This window comes from Bombus vancouverensis, chromosome 2 (genome assembly GCF_051014615.1).
Source record: "Bombus vancouverensis nearcticus chromosome 2, iyBomVanc1_principal, whole genome shotgun sequence".
Classification (NCBI taxonomy): Eukaryota; Metazoa; Arthropoda; class Insecta; order Hymenoptera; family Apidae; genus Bombus; species Bombus vancouverensis.
The window spans coordinates 15334686-15355452 of NC_134912.1; the positions used below are offsets into that span (position 1 = coordinate 15334686).

At 45.2% G+C, this 20767-nt stretch overlaps 1 protein-coding gene and 1 non-coding gene across 2 annotated transcripts in view; both read left to right on the forward strand.

Moving 5' to 3' along the window:
- LOC117162832 (uncharacterized) overlaps positions 1 to 20767 on the forward strand; it is a 235019-nt gene that overhangs the window by 11934 nt on the left and 202318 nt on the right. Inside the window, exon 2 of the mRNA XM_033344807.2 lies at positions 16337 to 16528. Coding sequence (XP_033200698.2) covers positions 16337 to 16528 — 192 coding nt within the window. The remainder of the gene's footprint in view (positions 1 to 16336; positions 16529 to 20767) is intronic.
- On the forward strand, positions 3399 to 3471 carry TRNAF-GAA (transfer RNA phenylalanine (anticodon GAA)). The gene has a single exon. It is a non-coding gene; the product is annotated as a tRNA-Phe (tRNA).

Consider the following 20767-nt stretch of genomic DNA (forward strand, 5'->3'; position numbering starts at 1 on the left):
TGCAGGTTGCTAGTACGAGAACGGTGTAGCGAGTTTATAGTCGTTGGAGTAGAATGCCGATGCACGATACTGCTAGGATTTCGTGTCATTTTTATAATCTTTCGACTATTTTTGATTCCTGTTTCTCTTTAGAAAATTGTCTGATCTTGAGAAAATTGATCCTTTGATAGACAGCCACGAGGAGTAAGAAAAACAGTGATATAAACAACATTAAACGTGGATGGCATTTCTATTTCAAGTTTTTGTCAAAGTATTTGACAAAAATTACATTTCCAATTGTAAAAATTGAATTTGTCAAAATATATCCTCGAAGGAAAGAAAGGACACTTTCATCGAACAATTCCGGTTGCTGAACGCACAAGCAGGATCTCGATTCTCGATGGCACGACACGACGGTCCACTTCTCACCGTAACGAGCAGATATGGTGACTGGTCAAACACGACCCAGTGATTGTTTATGGGCCCATTAAACGCTCTCGGACTCATAGTCGCGTGGTAAACATTATTATAATCCGACTAGCGTGGCAGGGCCGTGCCGATTACTTTACAAAGGCACGAAGCGACTGCTTTAGGGTTGCGATTCCGCTTTACGATCGCTGACACCTAGCCTTGGTCGAAGCGGATCGCGTACGCGCGCGCGATCGCTCTCAGATATTACGAGCTCGAATATTAAAGTAATTGATGCCACCATAAAACACGAAACAGCGGTGTCTCTGCCGGTTCCTCGCCTCGGATCGCCCCGCGGTGCTCGATTTAACGCGCCAATATTTTTTCCGCGCCCTTTCGTGGAACCTGATGTGTGGATATCGACGCTTGTTTCCTGGCTAAACGCCTGTTATTATTTGTGCCAAGATTTTTCATCCGGTGCCCGACCATTATTCGTTTCCTTTTTTATTTTTCCAAAAGACTGCAAGCCAACTGGATTTTATATTCTGCAAGAAATATTTCTGCAATGGTTGTTTTACGCGCAATACTATTCTTCTGTTTCGTTCAATGTTTCATTCAACTTATATTTATTTTTTTTTTACTTTTTTTTACAATGTGGATATTTATGCATTTAACGTATGATTATGATTAATAGTTTCGAAGTTTATGATTTATAAAGCAGCCAAGTTAATTTGAATTGGCTACGTAATGTAAGTATAGAGATACACAGCGTGTACCATCATCAGATATTCATGTCGATTGGAATATTTATATCAATTGCAGATCGATAGTCCAACTAGTACATTTAATTCGTTCGCTTCCGATATATCCGTCGCTGTCATCAGTCGTACACCTTCTGCCATGATTCCTTTGGCTGCTACCGTGGCTGCTATATTTAGAAGACGGATTCTCCCTACGGAGTTCATTCTTCCCGGCGCGGCGTGGCGAGGGGTTCTTTGTTGGCGTCAAACGTGCTCGCGTCGTATATGAACGTCGATTAACCCTTCGCCAGATAAAGTGGAAGGTATACCGCCGATACCCTCTTTGAGACTATAATGTTTTTCAGCGATAGTCGTTGCGCAATTTACTTGGATTTTTAGCGTAGACAGCGTAGGTATATTTAATCTTTTTCTGTGTGAGTATATGCGAGCCGCGAGAATTTGTTCTTATTTCCAAACGATAATAACTTCGTAGTTTATAACGTTTGCAATTACACAATTAGTTATCGATCGCTGTTTGAAACGCCGATCGCGAACTTGTAACTTGATAAAACTAACAAATGTACGCAATTAAATGTAACAAGTTAGTTCATATTTGCCGCGCTGCCTGAAACGAAGCAATTGCAAATTATCACTCGCATCTTAAAACACGAAAAGTATCACACCGTACGAAGTGTAGAACTGGTACAGCAGTAGACTTAAACGTTTCACCGGGAGGGTTGGCGCTTCTTCGCACGGCGGAATAATAATTTCCGATCTCCGCGAGTCGGTCGGAACGACTTCATCTCCCCGGGGCCGGTGTTCATCGCGACAATGTCTACCCCGCGGAGGCGCGCTGTAGCCGGAGGATTTAAGGAGCGGGTAGATCGCGTAGGCGGCTGCCTGCGGCCCGGTGTAAACCGAGCTTTACGGCGCTCGTGGCCCCGTCGATCGTGAGATCGTATTAGAGCGGCGCGTCGGCGCCGAGTTTGGCTTAGGTCGATGCTGCGTGTCGAGGGGTGCCGAGGGGCCAAGAATTGTGCCCTTCTTCTCGGTGTACACTCGAGGGTAGGAAGAAAAGGGACAAAGAAATCGAGAGGAGGATCGTATATACGGTGCGCGAAAGAAAGGTAGAAGGGGGAAGAAATAAAGAGAAATATAGAGTTAATGGGAGAGACGGAGAAATAGATCGAAGGAAGAAGGTAAGAGGCGAGAGACAAGAGAGAGAAAGAGAGGATCGAAGGGCACATGGAAGGAACAGCGTGTAACGATGTATCAAGCTGTTGCGCCCCTGGCGTGTCCGGCAATGGTGGATCGTCGCTTTGAGCTGGACCGCGCCGCTTCGGCTCTGCATCATGCCTTTACACGCTCCCAATGCCCAAACGAGGGACGATAATGCCTCGCTCTCGTCTTGTTCCCGCGCATAGACACTATTAATTTCGTATCCCTCGCCGCGTGCGCGCCTGTGTATGACCTGTCTCGCGGTCTAACACACGGAAAGACAGAGAGCGCAGGCCCGTTCGATTGACTCGTTCGCCTGGATATACGCCGTCCTTTTTAACGTGCATCCGCGATCCCGAGGTTTTCAAGCCTCCCTCGAACGTCATTACCGCGATCACGTCCTTTAACCGTTGGAAATTGCGTACGTAATGCCGGGTAATTCCGGCGTAGACACCGGACTAGGTGTCCAGTTCGCAAAGGTCTATCGGTGGTGCGGCTACATAACAGCGAATTGGAATTTAAATTTCTGGCGATTAGAGCTGGGTAATGCGTTTTAATGAGTTTTATGGTCTTTCGTTCGAGGCATCTATCGCCAGACGGACAAATTTCTGGACGGTTTAAGAAGCGTATGGAAATCATTATCGATTTTTCCAATGTAAGATTACTCGTTTGCGATGATATCGTCTAATTTTTCCGATACCCGGCAACAGGAATTCTAGTGATAAATTCTGGTAAATTACGCCCGGCATTTTCTAATAATCGTGACCGTTCTGACCCTGACGTTATGCTATCAGGCATTCATCTTCTCCTCTTTTGCTTCTATCGTTATCTGTTATTTTTGTTTAATAGTATTTCTTACTTATCTTTCCCGCCTGTTCGATAATAATTTTTCACGCATGCAATCAAGCGATATAATTTATTGCTAGTTTGTATCAGATTGAATGTGTAAAAGAAAATCTTCCGTTTGTGTATTAAAGTTGATTTCAATCTTTTTATTTAGTATTTTTCAGACATATTGTGTATTTAAACTGTATTACGAACGTAACCCATCAAGCCGAAATAGCTCAGTTGGGAGAGCGTTAGACTGAAGATCTAAATGTCCCCGGTTCAATCCCGGGTTTCGGCAATTTACCTTTTTTTTCTTTTTATACCTTTTTTTTTATTCACAGCTTATTTACTAATATTATTAAGCTTTCATAATGTTATTAATCTTAAAAAAAAAAGAAATAAAAAATATAATTTGCTACTTTATTTTATAATTTGTAAGTCGAACGTTATATTTGAATGTGAATACAGTTATCATAGGCAAACGAAAAAGAGTATAATTAGATATATGTATATAAAATAGTGGTTATTGTAGAAAATTATAGAATTATATAAAGGAAAGAAACTAATTTCTTTACGTGTCAATAGCACATCTAACAGTCACGAAGGCAACATGACGCATAGTAGTTTCAATATTTAAAATCTAGTAATCGTGATTAATCTGGCACTTACTCGGCTCGTCCTTTTGACTCGTTAACGCGGCTAGATTAAAATTTCCGTTCGCCTGACTGCCTTTTGCGCGGCAATAAATTCCATTAATAATGTTGCATGATACGCTTTGGCGGGTTAAGGTCCGGCTAGGCCGCGGCTTATATCGAGAACGGTACATAATTATTACGTGGAATGATCGCGGCGTTGCGTGTGACGTTGTAACCCCCGCGCCTAAACTGGCCGGCCGATAATCTCGCAGTCCGGTCTTGTTCTCGAGCATGGATACTATTAATTTCGTGTCCCTCGCCGCGCCGCTGCGCCGTGTTTTTCGATTGACTCGTTTATCTTGCTTTCCGCCGATTTCGCTGTAATTAGAAGCCTTGATGGGAAATTAATTCGTCGAGCCGGTTGCAGCATCGGATTAAAATTGTTCTTTTGAACGAGGCACGTATGGTACGTACCGGCAGTGCGATGCTGGGCGGAGTTTCTTTTGTGAAAGTTTAAGCGGCGATTGATTTCTTTCGTTCATCGAGACATAGAGTTAAGAGGGAAAGTAGGTATAAAATTCAGTGACTCACAGGTGTTTTTACCAATTAGTTTGCCTCGAATTGGAATTTCCATTAAATCGCACTATGAAATAGTTAGCGTCGAATACATACGATCCCTTACGCGATTGATCTTTCTTGCACTAGCATTCGCGAAACTTTCAAAGGCCAAACAAAGCTACAAACTGGCGTATTACCTCAAGTGCCCCCCTGTGCATCGGCACGCCATTGTTTTCGTAAACGCGAGTCCACGGCCTGAAACAGAAGCGCAGGCGAACACGTAACGACACGTTGACAGGTGCACGACCAGTCGTTGGTGTTTCCGCGCGGCAGCACGCTGCCGTGGACACGCACGTGAACGCCCCCGGCCGATGAATGCGTGCAGGGAAACGCGTGTACGGTTCGCACGTGCCACGCACGCCGTTACGCTTGGAAAGCTCTTGACAACGGCCTCCTTCGATCGACCGTTCGTTCGGAAGCGTAAATGCGAGTCGCTTTATGTCTTCCAGCCCTCCGATAGATCCCTCGTCGAAGATTCACCGGACGTACGGCTGATTGGTCGAGCACATTGGTCGGCCTGATTTCCTGGAAAACGGTGCCAATTTGCCGATGAGTTTTGCCGCGTTTGCTCGATACCTTGCTGATATTCGTGACTGCTCTGGCTTAGGTTTTCCGTCTCTCGTTGCGTGATAGGACTGTGCAGCAAACAGCGTTTTGCTATATGCTTTTCAGGACAATTATGTGATGTTTTTAGGTAGTTAAAAGCTTGTGTGTAACAACGTGGTTTTAAAAAATAGACCAATAGAGAAGAAAGAGAAGAGAATGAAAAGAAAGAAAATATACGAGATACTCAAGCGGTAAAAGTTTTTCAAATGATTATCAAACAACGGATAATTTTGCCTGTAATACGCAAACCACGTGCACTATATCTTTCAAAAATGCATTCTTTCGAACTTTAATTTTACTCCATTATATCTTGCAAGAAACGATCCAAGCAAACCCTAACAGAACGCAAGACGTTGGGTATCGAGGGGTCAAAGAGGACGGTACGGTGGGAATAACCGCAATTTGACGTAACATGATGCGGGGAATAGCGAAACTCGGTCCAGAGAAAGGCAGGCAACCCTTGCAGATTCGGTCGGGCGGTCACAAGGGGGTGGAAAAGGGTCCACGAGACAGAAACCCCGGGAAAGGGTATCTGTTGTCATGGTCCCTGATGCTCCATTATTGATTAAAGATGGCTGACTGGCTGGATGGATGGATGGGCGGTGAAGTCGTGACGCCATTTTAATATGCGCAATTATAATGTGTACCCAGAGCCCCGGGGGATGATACGGGCCAGGTCAGGGAGGTGAAGGACGCGTCGCGCATGTTGTCGGTGACCCTGCTTCTTGAAACCGGTTCGCCTTCTTTGTTTGCACCGAAATCAGAGGGGAACCGCGTAATTGAGGAGTTAATTAGGACGCGTTCGGTGCTTTAATCGAGTTTCCCGTTTCTAATCTATAGTCGTTAGCGAGATTCTCGTGTTCGTCCCTGGCGTTTTTCGCCTCTTCTCAACAGGTTGCACGGTTTTCCTATAAAAATAAACGGGTACAACTTGGAAAACCTTTGCGATCGTTAAGGTAGCATAAAATTACGAGTGTAAAAAGTGAAAGTTCGTTTAAAGAAAGCAGAACAAATGAAATATAGAACATATAGTACAGTTGTTTTCTTCAGTGATAAACATTCGATACGTGGAATTAACATTAGAACTACCGATAGTTAACACGAAGCTATTTCTACGAAAACCTGTCAAAATGAATATTTTTTTATTAGAATATTTTTATGTTTATTGATTTATTACTTTCTTGCAGAAGAAATTTCATGTTATGTAGTACATTTATGGTATTATTAATCCATCTGGATCACTATGATCCCTAAACGAGGGTTGACACATTTATGAAATTGCAGAACCAGTCATTTTGACTGCTGCGGTGTTTCTAGTGTTAGCATCTAGCGATCGATCCGGAATTTTCCTGATAACTAATATCATCGTATTGAATGATACGCAATAAAAATTTTACAAACGTGTGGCAAGTTGTACAAAACGAAGAAATTGGTTAATTGGGGTTCGATAAACAGATTGCAGATTTTACACTTTGACAAGTACCAGTCATTTTGACCGGTGTTGGTATAAGTAGCCTTAATACAATATTATTTTGAGTTTGAATACATAAAAGACAAAATACAATTCGTTATATTATTCTTGTAGTTATCGTTGCGCAAGTCATTACATCATTAAGGAAAAAAAATATAACATGAATTATAAATCTTAAAATAAAATTGTAAACAGTCAATTTGAATTCCTGTTGCATAAGTAGAATCGCCTTAATAGCGTAATACGATGTGCAATTAATTTATTGCCAATTATTCGCAACATGGATAATGTCGGTAACTTTACTGCTAATTCGTCCTCACCCTGAATCTGTTAACAAGTAACTGTCTAACCTTCGCTACGACCGAAGAAACGGAAAGAAACAACCCTATTCTCGGCAGAGGCTTCATCAAATTTACACGAGAAACTTTTCCGTAGGAGAAAATACACGCGATACGTTCTCTAGCCAATCCGTTACTCCGCGGTGCGGCACATGGGTGGAAAGTTTGTTACATGGGGCGGTGATTGCACTGAGGGGATGTACGCATCGGTATCAGGAGACTCGTGAAGAGATAACAGCGACGACAGCTCGTTAGCGTCGTGCGTCGGGGTTGTAGCGATGTCGCGAAGCTCGATGCCCGACAACGACCGACCGTGGGCGAACATGTCGTGGCTACAATGCCCGTACGTCTACCACAATGCCCGTAATAGGAAAATTAATGTGTGTTGTGTGTGGTCGCTACGTGCACCCCGGGGCGTTCGCGAGATCCTCGATTGTATTGTCCACGTACAATTCGGTCGTATAATCGATTAGTCAATGGAATTTGACTTGTGTCGTCTTTGGTTCGTTCGTAAAGTTTCTGAATCTCCAGTGTCTTTCCTTTGATATTCTTCTGTGGAATTTTTCCTATTTCCTCGAGGGATTCGAAACGATTCAGACGTCGATATTCGATTAGTCAAAAAAGAGGGTGGGAAGTCTTTTTAAAAATCACAGCAATTTTTACGATACAAATAAACGCTGGTTTGGTAGTAAACAACTAATATCATAAACGGAGAAAATTTCTCCTGATGAAATTTTCTGATGTTCGGGGAACGTTGTTGCGAGAGTAACGTTACAGTCTGTAGCACGGACGTAACGAGTTCAACGTTTCAGTTTCCTAGAAGGTCTACTGTATTCAGTTCCTCCTTGACTTTTTAGGAAATGTCGTTCTCTTTGAATTACGCAATGAAAATTTTACCAAGGATACAAAGGATGTTGCGTATTTTCTTTCTCGAAAGATTGTCTAATTTAAATTCCAAAATTTTTAACGTATGACGTAAGCAGCGGATGATCGATCATTCTTACGTTGTTATTTAAAATATCACGTCTTCGAAAGGTTGGAAAAAAGGGAAAGAAAGCTCGTTAAAAGGGAGGAAGCAATAGTTCCGCCGCGTATCAAACGTTGCGCCCCATCCCTGTTAAAGCGGCCGTAAACAGCGAAGCATTAATACAATTCCGCTATTTAATTCACATCGCGTCTACTCACCCTCTTTGCAACCCGTGCCGTGTATTTCATGCGAGCTGCAATATTAATCCGCGTTCGCGTGGCGTGCTAAAAGGCAGAGAGAAAATTCCCGCGAACCACCCCATGCGTGCTCTCTCTTTCGCGCTCGCGCGTCCATCAAAGGATAACGAATAAAATGGTAAATAACGATGCGAATGTTGGAACTCGAGGGGAGGATGGTCGATGACCGGATTGGGTTTTCCCTTTTCCTTCTGTATTTTCCTCGTCCTACTACCGCGTTATCGCATTTCTTATTTAAGCCGAAGCATGTTGTACGCCACCCGATGGCGCGGCTCGATAGGTCGCCGATACGAGTCGTTCGAAGAAGACGTGGCTCGTCCTCGTGGAGGATAATGACCGCTCTCGCGGTAATAGCAACTGCGAACTCCTCCTGAAAGCCTATCGAACGGCCCCTCTCGCGTGGAAATGCGTCTAATAAATATGTCGACTGTATTGCACGCGAGTCTCTTTTCTCTCTTGGAAAGTGTTTTTCAACCACAGGGTATTCCTGCTTCTTTATATTTTTCCCTCGCATCAACCAAGATTCAGACATAGCACCACGTAACCAGTTACCATTTTTAATTCACGGAAAGACACAGCACCGTGTCATCAGTTACGAGTGTGTTAATACACGTAAACGGACACGTATGTTCTCTACGCTACTTATCATCCATTATACGGTTTGAAATTTTTACCAAGAAGTTAGAACCTGCAGCACCGCGGAGGTTCGCGGAAGCGGAAATGTCCAATTCACCGCAGGTGACTTTTATCGGAAAGACCGCGAAGTGGACTAACCAGCGTGCGTTCGTAATGCAAGCTTCGAGAGGGCCGCGTATTAGTAGGTACCTTTCTCGCATAAACAGTCATTTATATGCTCACAAGCCTTAATAGCGGTAATATATCCAGTGACCAGCGCGTTAATAGGCAATAAGCGCGAGGCGACTCACCAAGTGCCATTTGCTCTCCGGGGAAAATTCTTGTTTTCCTCGAGACGGAACACGGCGCTCGCGTCCGAGAAAGAGCAATACAAAGTGATCAGAGTCGACTTGCTATGTATGACTCACATCCAGTCGATTGATCGCAGGTGACGAGGCGAAGCCGAGCGTTGGCGCTGGCGCTAGAATTTTCCCATGCGTACCCTGCCGAAGATAATAATTACGTTTCACGTCGGGAAACGTCAATCTCTCTGTCTCTCCTTCTTTCTCCGCGTTAGTCCGTGGCGATTTACCATCGTGGATACGTCTTGAATTATTATTGCGTTTTCTCCAATGGATAATTTGCATTGCCGTTCGTTCGCGCTACGTCCATTCCGCGAATGGAGAATCGATGAGCGGCGAGGAACAGCCAGCGAGGGGATAAACTTGTCGTCGACCGTGTCTTCGTCGTCTCTGGTTTTTTCCAGTCCAATACATACAACGTTGAACAGGCTGTATTTATAACAAGAGTTATTTTTAAGCTCGTACGTGTACGTAGGATTTTAAGATATTTTTTAAAGTTTGTAAAAAAAAAAAAATCCACGGCGCCCTGTTAAAATTTCAAGCCAAGTTTGATTTCTTTTGAATCTTACTATCGTCTGCACGCTGCTAGTTATTCACTTTTAAATCGTTCCAATTAGTCTAATTTGTTTCGTGTTCGCGATAAATCTTGCTTTAACAATGAGTAATTTCAACACGTTAACGCAACCCAACATAAACATATCCCCTGTCCATCTTCGCAACAACCTCAATTACCGCCCTCTGCCATCTCGTCAGACATCGAAAACAATTCAGCTAGCGGCACGCGAGCGAAAAAGAATCTCGGTCGATGAAGATAATCTGCGCCGGCATTCGCCACGAATTAATTCGTGGCCGCGGTGCGTGTCAAGCTCGTCCCGTTGTGTCGTCTCGTCACGGCAGTGGCTTGGTCGTTTTGTCGCCAGTAATTACGGGGCACGGAGGTGGGCGGCGCGTAACGTGTCGCGCGTTTCGCTCGGCGCGAGCGTGGACGTCGCGTTACGGCGCGCGCGGAAGTGTGACGCCGCGACACGCCGCTCTCCATCAGATAAACTCGCTTAACTGGCCGTTTAGCCCGGCTCGATTGAAAACCGTATAGCTCGCGCGATCGCTGCGTGTCACTGCGCTGCTGCTTCGCACCGTTGCGTGCGCGTCAACCAAACGCCGAGTCTCCTTTTGTCCCGTGAATTTCATGCTTGTTACTCGCGTTTAACCTTCGTTGGCAGAAGACGGTTGGCTCATGGCCGGCGGTTTCATTAGTCGTCAGCTTTCTATTTTCCTTTTCGTGCAGGCCGCTGATGACTTCGAGTACTCATTTTTCGACTACTGCGCTTAGGGTGAAACACGCGGTAGTTGTGACGAGTATTTGCACGTACCTTTCTTTGCCCAATGAATTGTTTTTTTTTATCGGAGTCGTTCAATTTCCGTATTATCAAATTTTTGTAGTTGATCGCAAAGCGCTGCGAAGCGTAACGTGCAGCTAAGGAAGAGGAATGTTTGAAAATAGACGGGGTAACGATCGTCTCGAACGCATCAGAACGCGAGGATACATCGAGAGTTTCACCAGCCCGTCGATTGTTTTTCGTGGCAGGGAAGATTAACGCTGCCCGTCACCAGCAATGTATTAATGACGCCGATGATGGAACGGTACGATGATCGTCGACGTACTTACATGTACCTCGCACGGTTTTCTACTCGTTGCATGCCGTACACGGCTCTGGGGCTAATTATCACAGCTGTCGGAGTCACCGCTTCCAGATCTCCAAGATATCCATGGGTCGGCGATCAGCTACAAGGATGACACGCTCAATGTCCCTTTTATACGCTTATTTCGTTTGTACGCTCATTGCCTTTGTAATCCCTTTCGTGGCTTCCAAGGCGTAAAGGTAGATAAACTAATGGTCGAATTTGGATGCTTCGTCTGCCACGGATGTTATATTTTTCGTATAATTTCGTCGCTTAAACATCGTTCGTAAACTCGCCGCTATTTTACGCTATTCGATTTAAAACAGTTGCAGACCTCTGCAAGGATACCAAAGTGTCACGTTTATCCTAGCGATCGGGACTGCGTCCTTCAACTCGTATAAGAGTCTGTCAAGTGACTGGTCAAAATGACTTACAAAAGCGAAAAGGACCGCGGTATGCACGATATCTCGCGTATGATCGACGCACGACAGGGGAAATATCCCCGTGGAACACGGTGTACGCGACATTATCGAGCTACGAGATCGGTCGAGTGTTTCGGCGTTCGCTTCGCCGTGTCTCGCCGGAGGTCGAGGATGAACCAGCCAATGCATAGACCCGCCTTTAAACGTATGCGTCCCGTCTGAAGTTATGCCAATAGTAGCGTGTCCCATCGAAATTGTCGGCTGTCGCAAGATTGCAACGTTGTGGGCGCGTAATGTTCGATAAAGCTCGCAATTAGTCGGCGCTGTCCTCGGCGCAAGACGCCGGGATGGAGTGGAACGTCGGTGTTCTCGGTTGGCTGGAAGAAAAGGGAGGAAAGGCTGTAATTTTCACTTACGTTGGCTCTCTGCTTCGTGGGCTGTCTTCGAGGTGGTTGGGACGCAACGTGTGATCAACGTGACTGCTTCGTCGTGCCGTCGCGTCGTGACGTTCGAGTTGAACAGAATCGCGGAGGATTGAATCGTGGCGACCCTGTGGCTGGAAATTCTTTCGACGAAAGGACAAGTCAAGTCGAACAAGTCGAATCGTTGTTTCGTTGTACGATGGCTATTTTTCATTTCCGAACAGTCGTGTTAAACAGCGCGTTACATATGAAAAGAGTACGAAGGATGAGGCTACAGAAACGCTGAAAGTAATAAAGATAAAAAGCAATAACGTCTATAGACGTTACGAAGGACATTTGTGTACGTGTTTTGATACAAAAACCGAGGATCGCTTTATTGGAATTTCAGATAAGCATAAACTTCTTATTTAACCATCTGCGGAGTATGGTTTTAACGACGTCGGTGATTAAGCGTGCAACCTCTGCTGTAAGCAATACTTTATTACGTGCACGCATACTGTGTGTAGACTCGACCGATGGACATAGTACATACTTGAAAGTTTCCGCGAAAAATCAATTATCGTGCGCCTTTAAGTTATCGATCATGCGTCTTCCAAATCACGAAAAGTCGTTTCTATCGCTTCCAGTAATTTATCTGAATCGTAATTCTGAATCTTCGCAGTCTCTCGTTGCGTATGGTTTTACGATATTCGTCTTACGACAGTCGCAGATGCGATCCATCGCGAGATTCGAAACGATTTCGATGTTTTCAGACGTACGTAAAATATTTCAGCAACCTATCATTTGCTCTGCCTATAGTAGTTCGCTTCAAGTGTTTTATTCCCATCGCTGTACGACGCAACTACGCACGCATGCAGTCTGCTTGTTTCGAGGTCGTTCGTTGATGAAGTAGTTTGGCTCGCGTTTATCTCGCTGGGCCATCCTTACTTTGTCATTACGCGGTGCGACCGCGGTTGGAAATTTTCGTGGCAACGCGTCCACCAGCTGCTACGTCTGAATCACGCTATTCTATGAAATATCGTTATTGTCATCAATCCTGCTCGTCTAGTCATCGTAATAACGATGCCGCGATCAACTCGCATCGTCAAAAATCGTTTCAAACCTCTTTCGAGTAATATCTTTTAATTTCTTCCAAATTACCGCGAGACATTCTCCAAATTACCTCGTTTCCACTTGATAACCTCGATTACGCGCCAAGATTAGAGAAATCGTTGGAAGACCGAAGAATTCGGTTTACATTGGAAGATCCGGGAGACTGTCGGGTAACGCGAAAGAGCAAATGTTCGGCGAGAAAGGAGGAGATGTAACGAGGCAACGGAATCCAGCCTTTTTCTTCAATGGCACGCGTTTCTTTGTCCAGGTACGAGGAATCGGCGACGATTAGAGAGAGAACGGAGGCGCACGCTTCGCGTTGCGAGCGACGTGTCGCGATCCGATACGTTTTTACTTTTTTGTCACGGATAGAAGTGGAAAGACTCGAGAACGCGTGCGGTGGGCTTGATATCCTGTGAAATTGAGTCCAACGAGCGAATTCCTTCCTCCATCTACTGTCAGATGGACAACTTTTTTGTAGATTCGAATCAAAGGTAATAAAAATGTCGCTACGTGGCGGTTGGTCGACGCGTGCTGAGATTTCTATTCGAACATGGAAACACGGGTTGAACATTGGTGTTTTAACGACCCACGTTTCAAGTATAAAAAAATTCATTTGCCTTTTACTCTGGCCCTCTTTAATCGATACAAAAAGAGTCGTAAAATTTGAAAATCAAGCGGTTCACTCGCGAGGTCGTATCGACGTTTAATTAACTTTATTGGAATCGTTGGAACAAAACAACGCATCAAATCGACGATTACTTCCTCGTAGCCATCGAACCAACATCGACGTTCCCGTTTCCCCGATCGAAATGATATCCATTCGGCCGCACGAATCAATTTGGCCGATCGCGATCGATAACCATTCGCTCGCAACGTGCAATCTGTCCTGCCGTGTAATTATGCCGTGGGCCCGTTTAATGGTTCTTAAGCGACGAATATTGATCGTGCAGGAAGCGAGGGGCTCCTCGGGTCAAATTGCTGGTCGAGCGATGGATAAATCATCGAACAATTTGATCCATTAATTTTCCGTTTTTTATATCGGCCTCAGCTGTGTGTTCCGCTCTTAATACCATCGACGAACGTTCTTATTCGACGATCGTTCGTGCGAGAATCTATACCGTTCGGCGACGACTTAAGGAGAAGTTATTCGCGGGTTCCGAAAGAATTACGTCGCGATGCACTATTTTCGGGACACGAGCGGTTCGTACATCACGATTATGATCGCGGCGCTGTCGTAACAGCGTCGCAGAGGGGACGCTGATTAATCGGAAGGTAAATATTTTTCCAGGGCTCGATAAGATCCACGCGATGCGTCTACTTTGGTTACGGCTGCCGATGCTGACTCGCGGTTCTGGAATCTGAAAAATTCCGCGCCACGCTTCCCCTAACTCGCACGAAAATAGGCCGTCGATATTACACGTGGCGGACACGAGTATCGACGATGCAAGTATCTGTCTTTATGTCGGTCCCGCTAACGGCCTGTTAAAGACGCTCGTAGAACCGAGCATCGGCAGTCGAGGATGGTTGATGGTTAATAAAAAAAAACTGTTGTATTATGATGTCATTGTTGGCTCGCTGGCTTAAAATTAGATTCAGGGTGGTAGGATTTAATGACGCATTTATTGCGTCGTATAAATTTAACCGATAGGTACGTTGGGCGGTGCACCGACGACGTTCGAGATCGCTATTGTCGCGTGTAACATTCGCAGATAATTGTAATTTAGATTTTCTTCATTTCGTTTCACGATCGAAGCTACGCGAAACAACGGAGGAAGAGATACAATTGTCGATGCAGTAGGCTCCGCCGCGATCCGTTTGCAGCAAGGTCGGTCGAACGATTTCCGTTACGAGCCGCGTCTACGGTAAACGATTCGCGCGGCGCACAGAATGGCCGTGATAAACAGAAAATAACAGAAGCTTCGGAACCTCGGACGAAGTAGCGTTAACTCACTAACTTTAGGAGTTTGTTATTTCGGTTTTGCCGTTAACTCCCGCGAGCCAGCGACAAGAGACATTCGCCAGACCACCACGAAACGGTCCATCCGCCTCCTTCCTCTCGGCTCGGCCGAGTTGCCGACTTTCCGGCGTGTCGTGACCAATCGGGTCCACCACCGCTATCCTCGTGCTCCAAAATAACCGAAACACGCGATATTACCGCACTACGTGACGTAAGATCCTCGTGGTTCGCGCGGATTTCTAGTAACGACGGATCAACTCCGCTGCATCAACGAGACGCACGGTCGAGTTCTTGGAGCGACGTTGACGTTGCATTCTGCGACGTTCAGTTATTTTAATTGTTTCTCCATGTTTTACCGTGCGTGACGTATAAGAATGATCATCGTGTTAAACACGGCGTAGTTGATTCTGCGCGGCAAAAATATGATAAATGGATTTTCTTAATACTCGGATGGCGGTTTTGGAAATCGATCGTTTCTTCATATCGGTGAATTTCAGATCGAATTTAGTTCGTAACACTTTGCAATTTTCTGCCGTTGAATGGTTGAGAAGAAATTAATAATAAAAGATATTAATCCAGAATATGGAGCGAACAGCACAAAATGCAAATTAATGTTTCGATTCTTCTCTTCCTTCTAAATCGTAAGATCCTCTGAAGACTACAAGGACTCTGATTATCCAAAAATTGATAAAAAGATTCCTCGATTCCCCTTTTGATACTCTACCACTCGAAAAACGTAAAACGCGACTTCGATCAAGGCAACCCTCGACAAAAGACGACCACTTGGCGCGACGTTGTATCTCGTTCTGATCGCGCTACGCGGCCATTTTGTCGAGGTGCGTCAATGGGAATAATCGCGTGGAATTCGTGTCGTCCGCGGCAGGACGATCAAAAGGTCTTTACGTACTACGGTGAACGGAACACCGTGGCTTCTTTTCATCCTCCGCCTCCCACCTCAACCCGGGCTCCTTTATAAGAACACTTACAATGGACCACACGCATACCGGTGACCTCGAAGCGAGTGCGCTTCTTACAGGGTCAGGGGCATGTGTCATCTATCTTGGGGAGGTTCATATTCAGTCGGTGACACTAATGCCTGCTCTTCGTTCTACGGGCAAGAGCTTTATCTCGCCGAACACGCGCGACGCCCGCGCGTTTTTTGCCCGAGCAATCTGTTCGATGACAGACAAACGGGCTGACTCTGTGGAAAAGCCAGCTCGAAAGATTCGTCGATCGTCTGAAAGAGTTCGATAAAGTCTACGATCTTTCTACGTAGTTTTCATTCTTATCTTCGCGATAAATTGTCACGTAAAACGACAAGGATGGTTGTCTGAATTATGCCCTTTTTTCTCACGAGCTTCGTTTTTCTTTCTTTTATTCTGTCAACTTTCGGCTGTAATTATAGGCGTTCGAAAGGTCGGTCGATAGGTTGTCGGTTTTTCGATATAAATCAGTATTTTTTGTCACAGCGATGTTAATGTTACGGAAACTTACGAGGAGGTTTAATGACTGTTTACGACTTTGGGATCTGAATGGTGACACTGTTTGTGACTCGTGCTTTATCAGGATGTGCTTTGATATTCGAGACTTGATATTCCAGCAACGCTGACACGAGTCTAAATATAATTTTCCACAGTCTGATTACGATGTTCTTTAGAATACAGCTAGGCAATGTAAATAATTGTATTACGTATTAATAAGTGGAATTAATGTTTCAGTGGCCAACGTGGTTTTATCGGCCAGATTTCCCTCTCGGTACATCACTACCCACCAGTCACGTATCAAACGCCAGTAGTGTTCCTACTTCGTCGCCTTTGTACTCCAGAAACCACTCGCAATCGGAGGCTCCCAAGGCTCCTGACTTTCTCGATAGCAGCAAAATTCACGGACAAACACCGACGATATGCACGGTAAGACGAACCACACAATTCCCTCCACGTTTCTCAATATTCGTACACGAACATTTAAGAAGCTCGACATTCAGTGATCAACCTTTTCCTCCAAAATTGCTATAATTTTATTAATTATAATATTGTTATAAATTATAATATTGATTATAAAGAGGAAAGTTAATATTTATGTACAAAGAACGTTCCGCCCTGCGAATTTTAATCGAGAAGAAATCAACTTACAATCGTTCTACCGTACCACTATACATTTAAAACGTGCCCCAACCTCGATGCATCTTTTACACGTAAAACACACGACGGTAGAATAACCAAGCTGCATCACTCGCGGTATCATGAAAATCGCTGGCGTAAACGGGCCAGTAATCGCCACGAGCATCGACATGCAATTTTCTCAGGCGACGCGTAATTCGGAATTACTAATTTCACGAGGACATCTTTGTACGCGCAAGCAGGTGACATGGAAGAAATTCGGATGCAAGCACGATACGAATCCCTCGTTTTATACTTAATCAGCCGTAAGTAACATGCAACACGGTCTTCGCCACCTCCTTGAATATTCTCCCCGCGCAGGAAGCTTTAAGAATAAAATATGCGTGCAGACGCGATGAGCACGGATGTCGCGCAGGTTGCGCACAGTCGAACGGGAAATTAAGTTGTCGAAGAGGAACCGCGAGCGGATAGATTGAAACGTTGCATTGAGCGCGATCCTGTGATCGATAATAGGCTGCCCATGACGGCCAAGAAGAAGAAGCGAGCGAGTCTCGTTACGATGTCGTTATTAAAATTCCCATCGGGCAACGCTGTCACCTGCGTTGAAATTATCGGCTGATTGATTGCCGGCTATTTTTGCAAAATGCGCATGCCGAGGCTATCGTCGTTTTCATGCCACCGCGTACCGCGAGCAGCGTGACGCTTGCGTTTCAGGAAAGCAAGATATGGCTTCCTGAGAAACGCTTCGCCGACGGAATTTCTCTATTTACGGCGCGACCATAGCTGCCATAGAAATGACTTTGGCATTCGTGTAGAGAAGCGCGATCGTAGGTCTAGTTGCGCGGTTATGTTTCTTGCTAAGAAGTTGACAATTGCACGAAAGTTCTTCTCATCGTCGAATTGCCAGTTTCAAAAGTGTACGTACATCTCGCCGCGTAACTTTGAAACGTGGAAAGAAGCTTCGAGTTGCTACCTATATGGTTCGATTGGCGCGTCGCCCTCGTCGCTCGACCACGGAACTCATTTCCGAGTCTCGGAAGCAGGGGGTTCGATTTAATGGGCGCCGACATGACACAGAGAGCTGCTGTCGATCGATATTCAATTTACAATTTTGTGACAAAACGGTGGACACGGTGGAGAGACGAGTTCGCGGAAGCGAAGGCCCCGATCGTCGGTCTAAGGGGGCGTTCGAGTCATTTGTCAAGATCGAAACGACGCGACGCAACGCTTCCCCTGAAACGATGAAACCGCGTGGGCGTGCGTGGCTCGTTAGGGCGCTGTCGTGGCCCCTCGTTAGCGGCGATGCGCCTGCAACAAATGATTTAAATATAATACTTAATAACGCCACACCGTGGCACCGGGGTGTATTCAATGCGCCGCGCACTTTTGTTTCTCGATTATTATTATCCCGCCGCGTAAATCGTGTCCCGCGATATTAATGGCGCGTACGGAGCGAGCAGTCGCGGCAGCGATCAATCTCGTTGTCACAATTAAATGCACCGCAACGCCGAGCCGAAGAATAATTTATATCCGGCTACCCACGTGAAGAACGAAAGCCGGAGAACTCGAACGAGATCGCGCCCGCCTGTCTTTCTACGCTGGAAGAATGGCAGCGATGCTTTTCTGGAAAAAGTCGTTTAGAGCGGAGTTCGCTGCTGGTGAACGCGTGATCGACACTCGGTTGATCGAGACTGAAATTATTGGTAACGTTGCGTTGATACGACTCAGTGGGGTCGATCGTTTGAAAATGTCGTTGGAGACTCGTGATAGATGTTGCACACCCTTTAGAGAATAATTTAAATGAATAAAAAACGATTAGGTAGGAGAAAGTGGAACACCTTTCTGCGATGGACATATAAAATTAACTTTCCTATTAAAAGTATGTAAATGAAAAGAATCTCTAGCTATAAACAGTTAGCGGCGGCTAAATCTACGATTAGCAATGATATTGCCATTACATGGACATCGGCTATCACAGTTCAATTTTCACTAATGGTATTAGCTTTTCTGGCTTAATTTAAATCGCTGACTCCCATTAATCCGATAGAAAAAAAAGCGCGTGCTCTCTCTTCTAGCAAAAGGGAAGCGCGTGCATCTCGTATCCGCTCCTCGAGTTTGATTAATGTTAAACCTCGAGTCTGATCCAGCAAATAATTGCCTTCCAGATTAATTGTTTTTTGATGGACCACGGTTGCCTGTGTTTTATTTATATTCGTTCTCGCGACCGTAATTGAAAGTCAAAATGGTGGGTTTCACCGGTGCATCGGTACGGTGGCCATTGTAAGTAAATATTGGATGTTTAGGAATCGCGTGCGAATGTAATCGATAGCGCGGCCAATTTATTTTGGAAAAACTTCGGCTCGATCGCTTTTAAGTCGAAACGCTTCGTGTGTGATCGATCTTTAACCTTTCTACGTATCTATCCGAGTACCTACGTATAAAGGCCGACACGCATGATCTTTCGTTCAGTTCGCCGCGTACTTGCACGGTCACCTTTTATAACCGCGATCGTTTCTATCTCGACTCTAATTTGCCATTGATTTATGGGAATTCGCTGTTTATTCCGCAACGTTCGGCTCTCGGGTAATTTTGACGTATCAGCTGAACTTGTCTTCGAGGTACATACCCGTGTCTAATCGGCGTATTTGTATTGCGTTTGTTTAGATATTTTTGCTCGTCGCTGGACCGTACAGGATGGTTCTAGAAACTGGGTTGGGCTTCGACTTTGTTCTCGGTTGAGATAGGAAAGTACACTAGCGGAGAATGATTTTTCAAGATTTGCCGATACTCTCTCAACGCGTAATAAATTAGAAGCGCGTTGAAAATAATTCGCTACTCGAATGAAAAATAGATTGTTCGTCTCTTAAGGTCTCGCGTTCGTTTATCCTCAGTTGCAACAATTAAATACAAAGATAAAGATTCCTCGCATAGATACATTGTTGCATCGGAAGTGAGGATGCGCGATGTAGGGTGCACTTATCGGCGGGGTCATTATTCGTTGGCGTTCGTGCGTTTATGAGCGAACCACCGACTAGGTACCCATGGTTTGCCGCTTTTATTTTTCCAGATAATCCATTTACTCGCGTCTATGCATCTGGTGTTTATCCGTGGCGCAGTCGTTTATTAGCGAGCAAGTAAGTAAGACGATTTACGTCGAACGCGTTTCTTCGGCCCGTTTCGATTTCGCTCGCGTGAAACGCGTGCATTAACGGGTTTATGGACAAATCATCCGTTCCTCGAAACCTCCGTCGAGCCTATCGACTCGTCTTCGTTTTAACTCGCCTTCAATTTGCCGTCCTGCCACGCCGGTCGCGCCCCCTTAAATTTCATCTCTACGTTTCACGCTGTTGGCTTCTTCGTTCCTTTTTCTCCGTCCGATCTCTCGTACTTAATCTTCAACAGGTATCGTTTGGTCGTAGGCTAGTTTTACGTTAGGTCACTTATTCCTTATTTTACTGCTAGCTATTCAAACACTTCCAAACTCGATGCTCGACGATCTGCACACTGTTGAGGGGAATAAGAGGAAGGAGAATTTTATCGGTGCCGGGAGTACGTAACGAATCGTGTAATTAGTAATCGGTGAACAGCGGGTGCTTCACACTCGTTCTGGCGAGCAACGCCCACGCGATCGGTGGAGTTGCGAAAAGTGGCATCGCGCGGTATATAAATTCGATATTGCCCAACGACCGGCTCGTTTCAGCGGTAGCTAATTGCAGTTGACGCGTAGAAAGTGCATGATAAAGGAAGCTAATCTCTGCCGCGAACTGCATCAATAACGCTACCGCTTACGTAAGCTAACACGTATGGTAATGAATAATATATTAGCTGTCGAGCGAATTTTGCGATCCACCGCGAAGAAACGGCCGGCCGTTTCCGCCTGGCAGAGGAGGAGACAGATAAGGAAGATGGAGCCGCTTTCAGTTTGTAATCTAATAATAATAAGAGCAGGTGAAAGCGCATAGGTGATCGCGAACCATGGCTGGCTAAACTTGTAAAGCGGTGTTGCGCTTTTTTCTTCAGTTTTAGAAC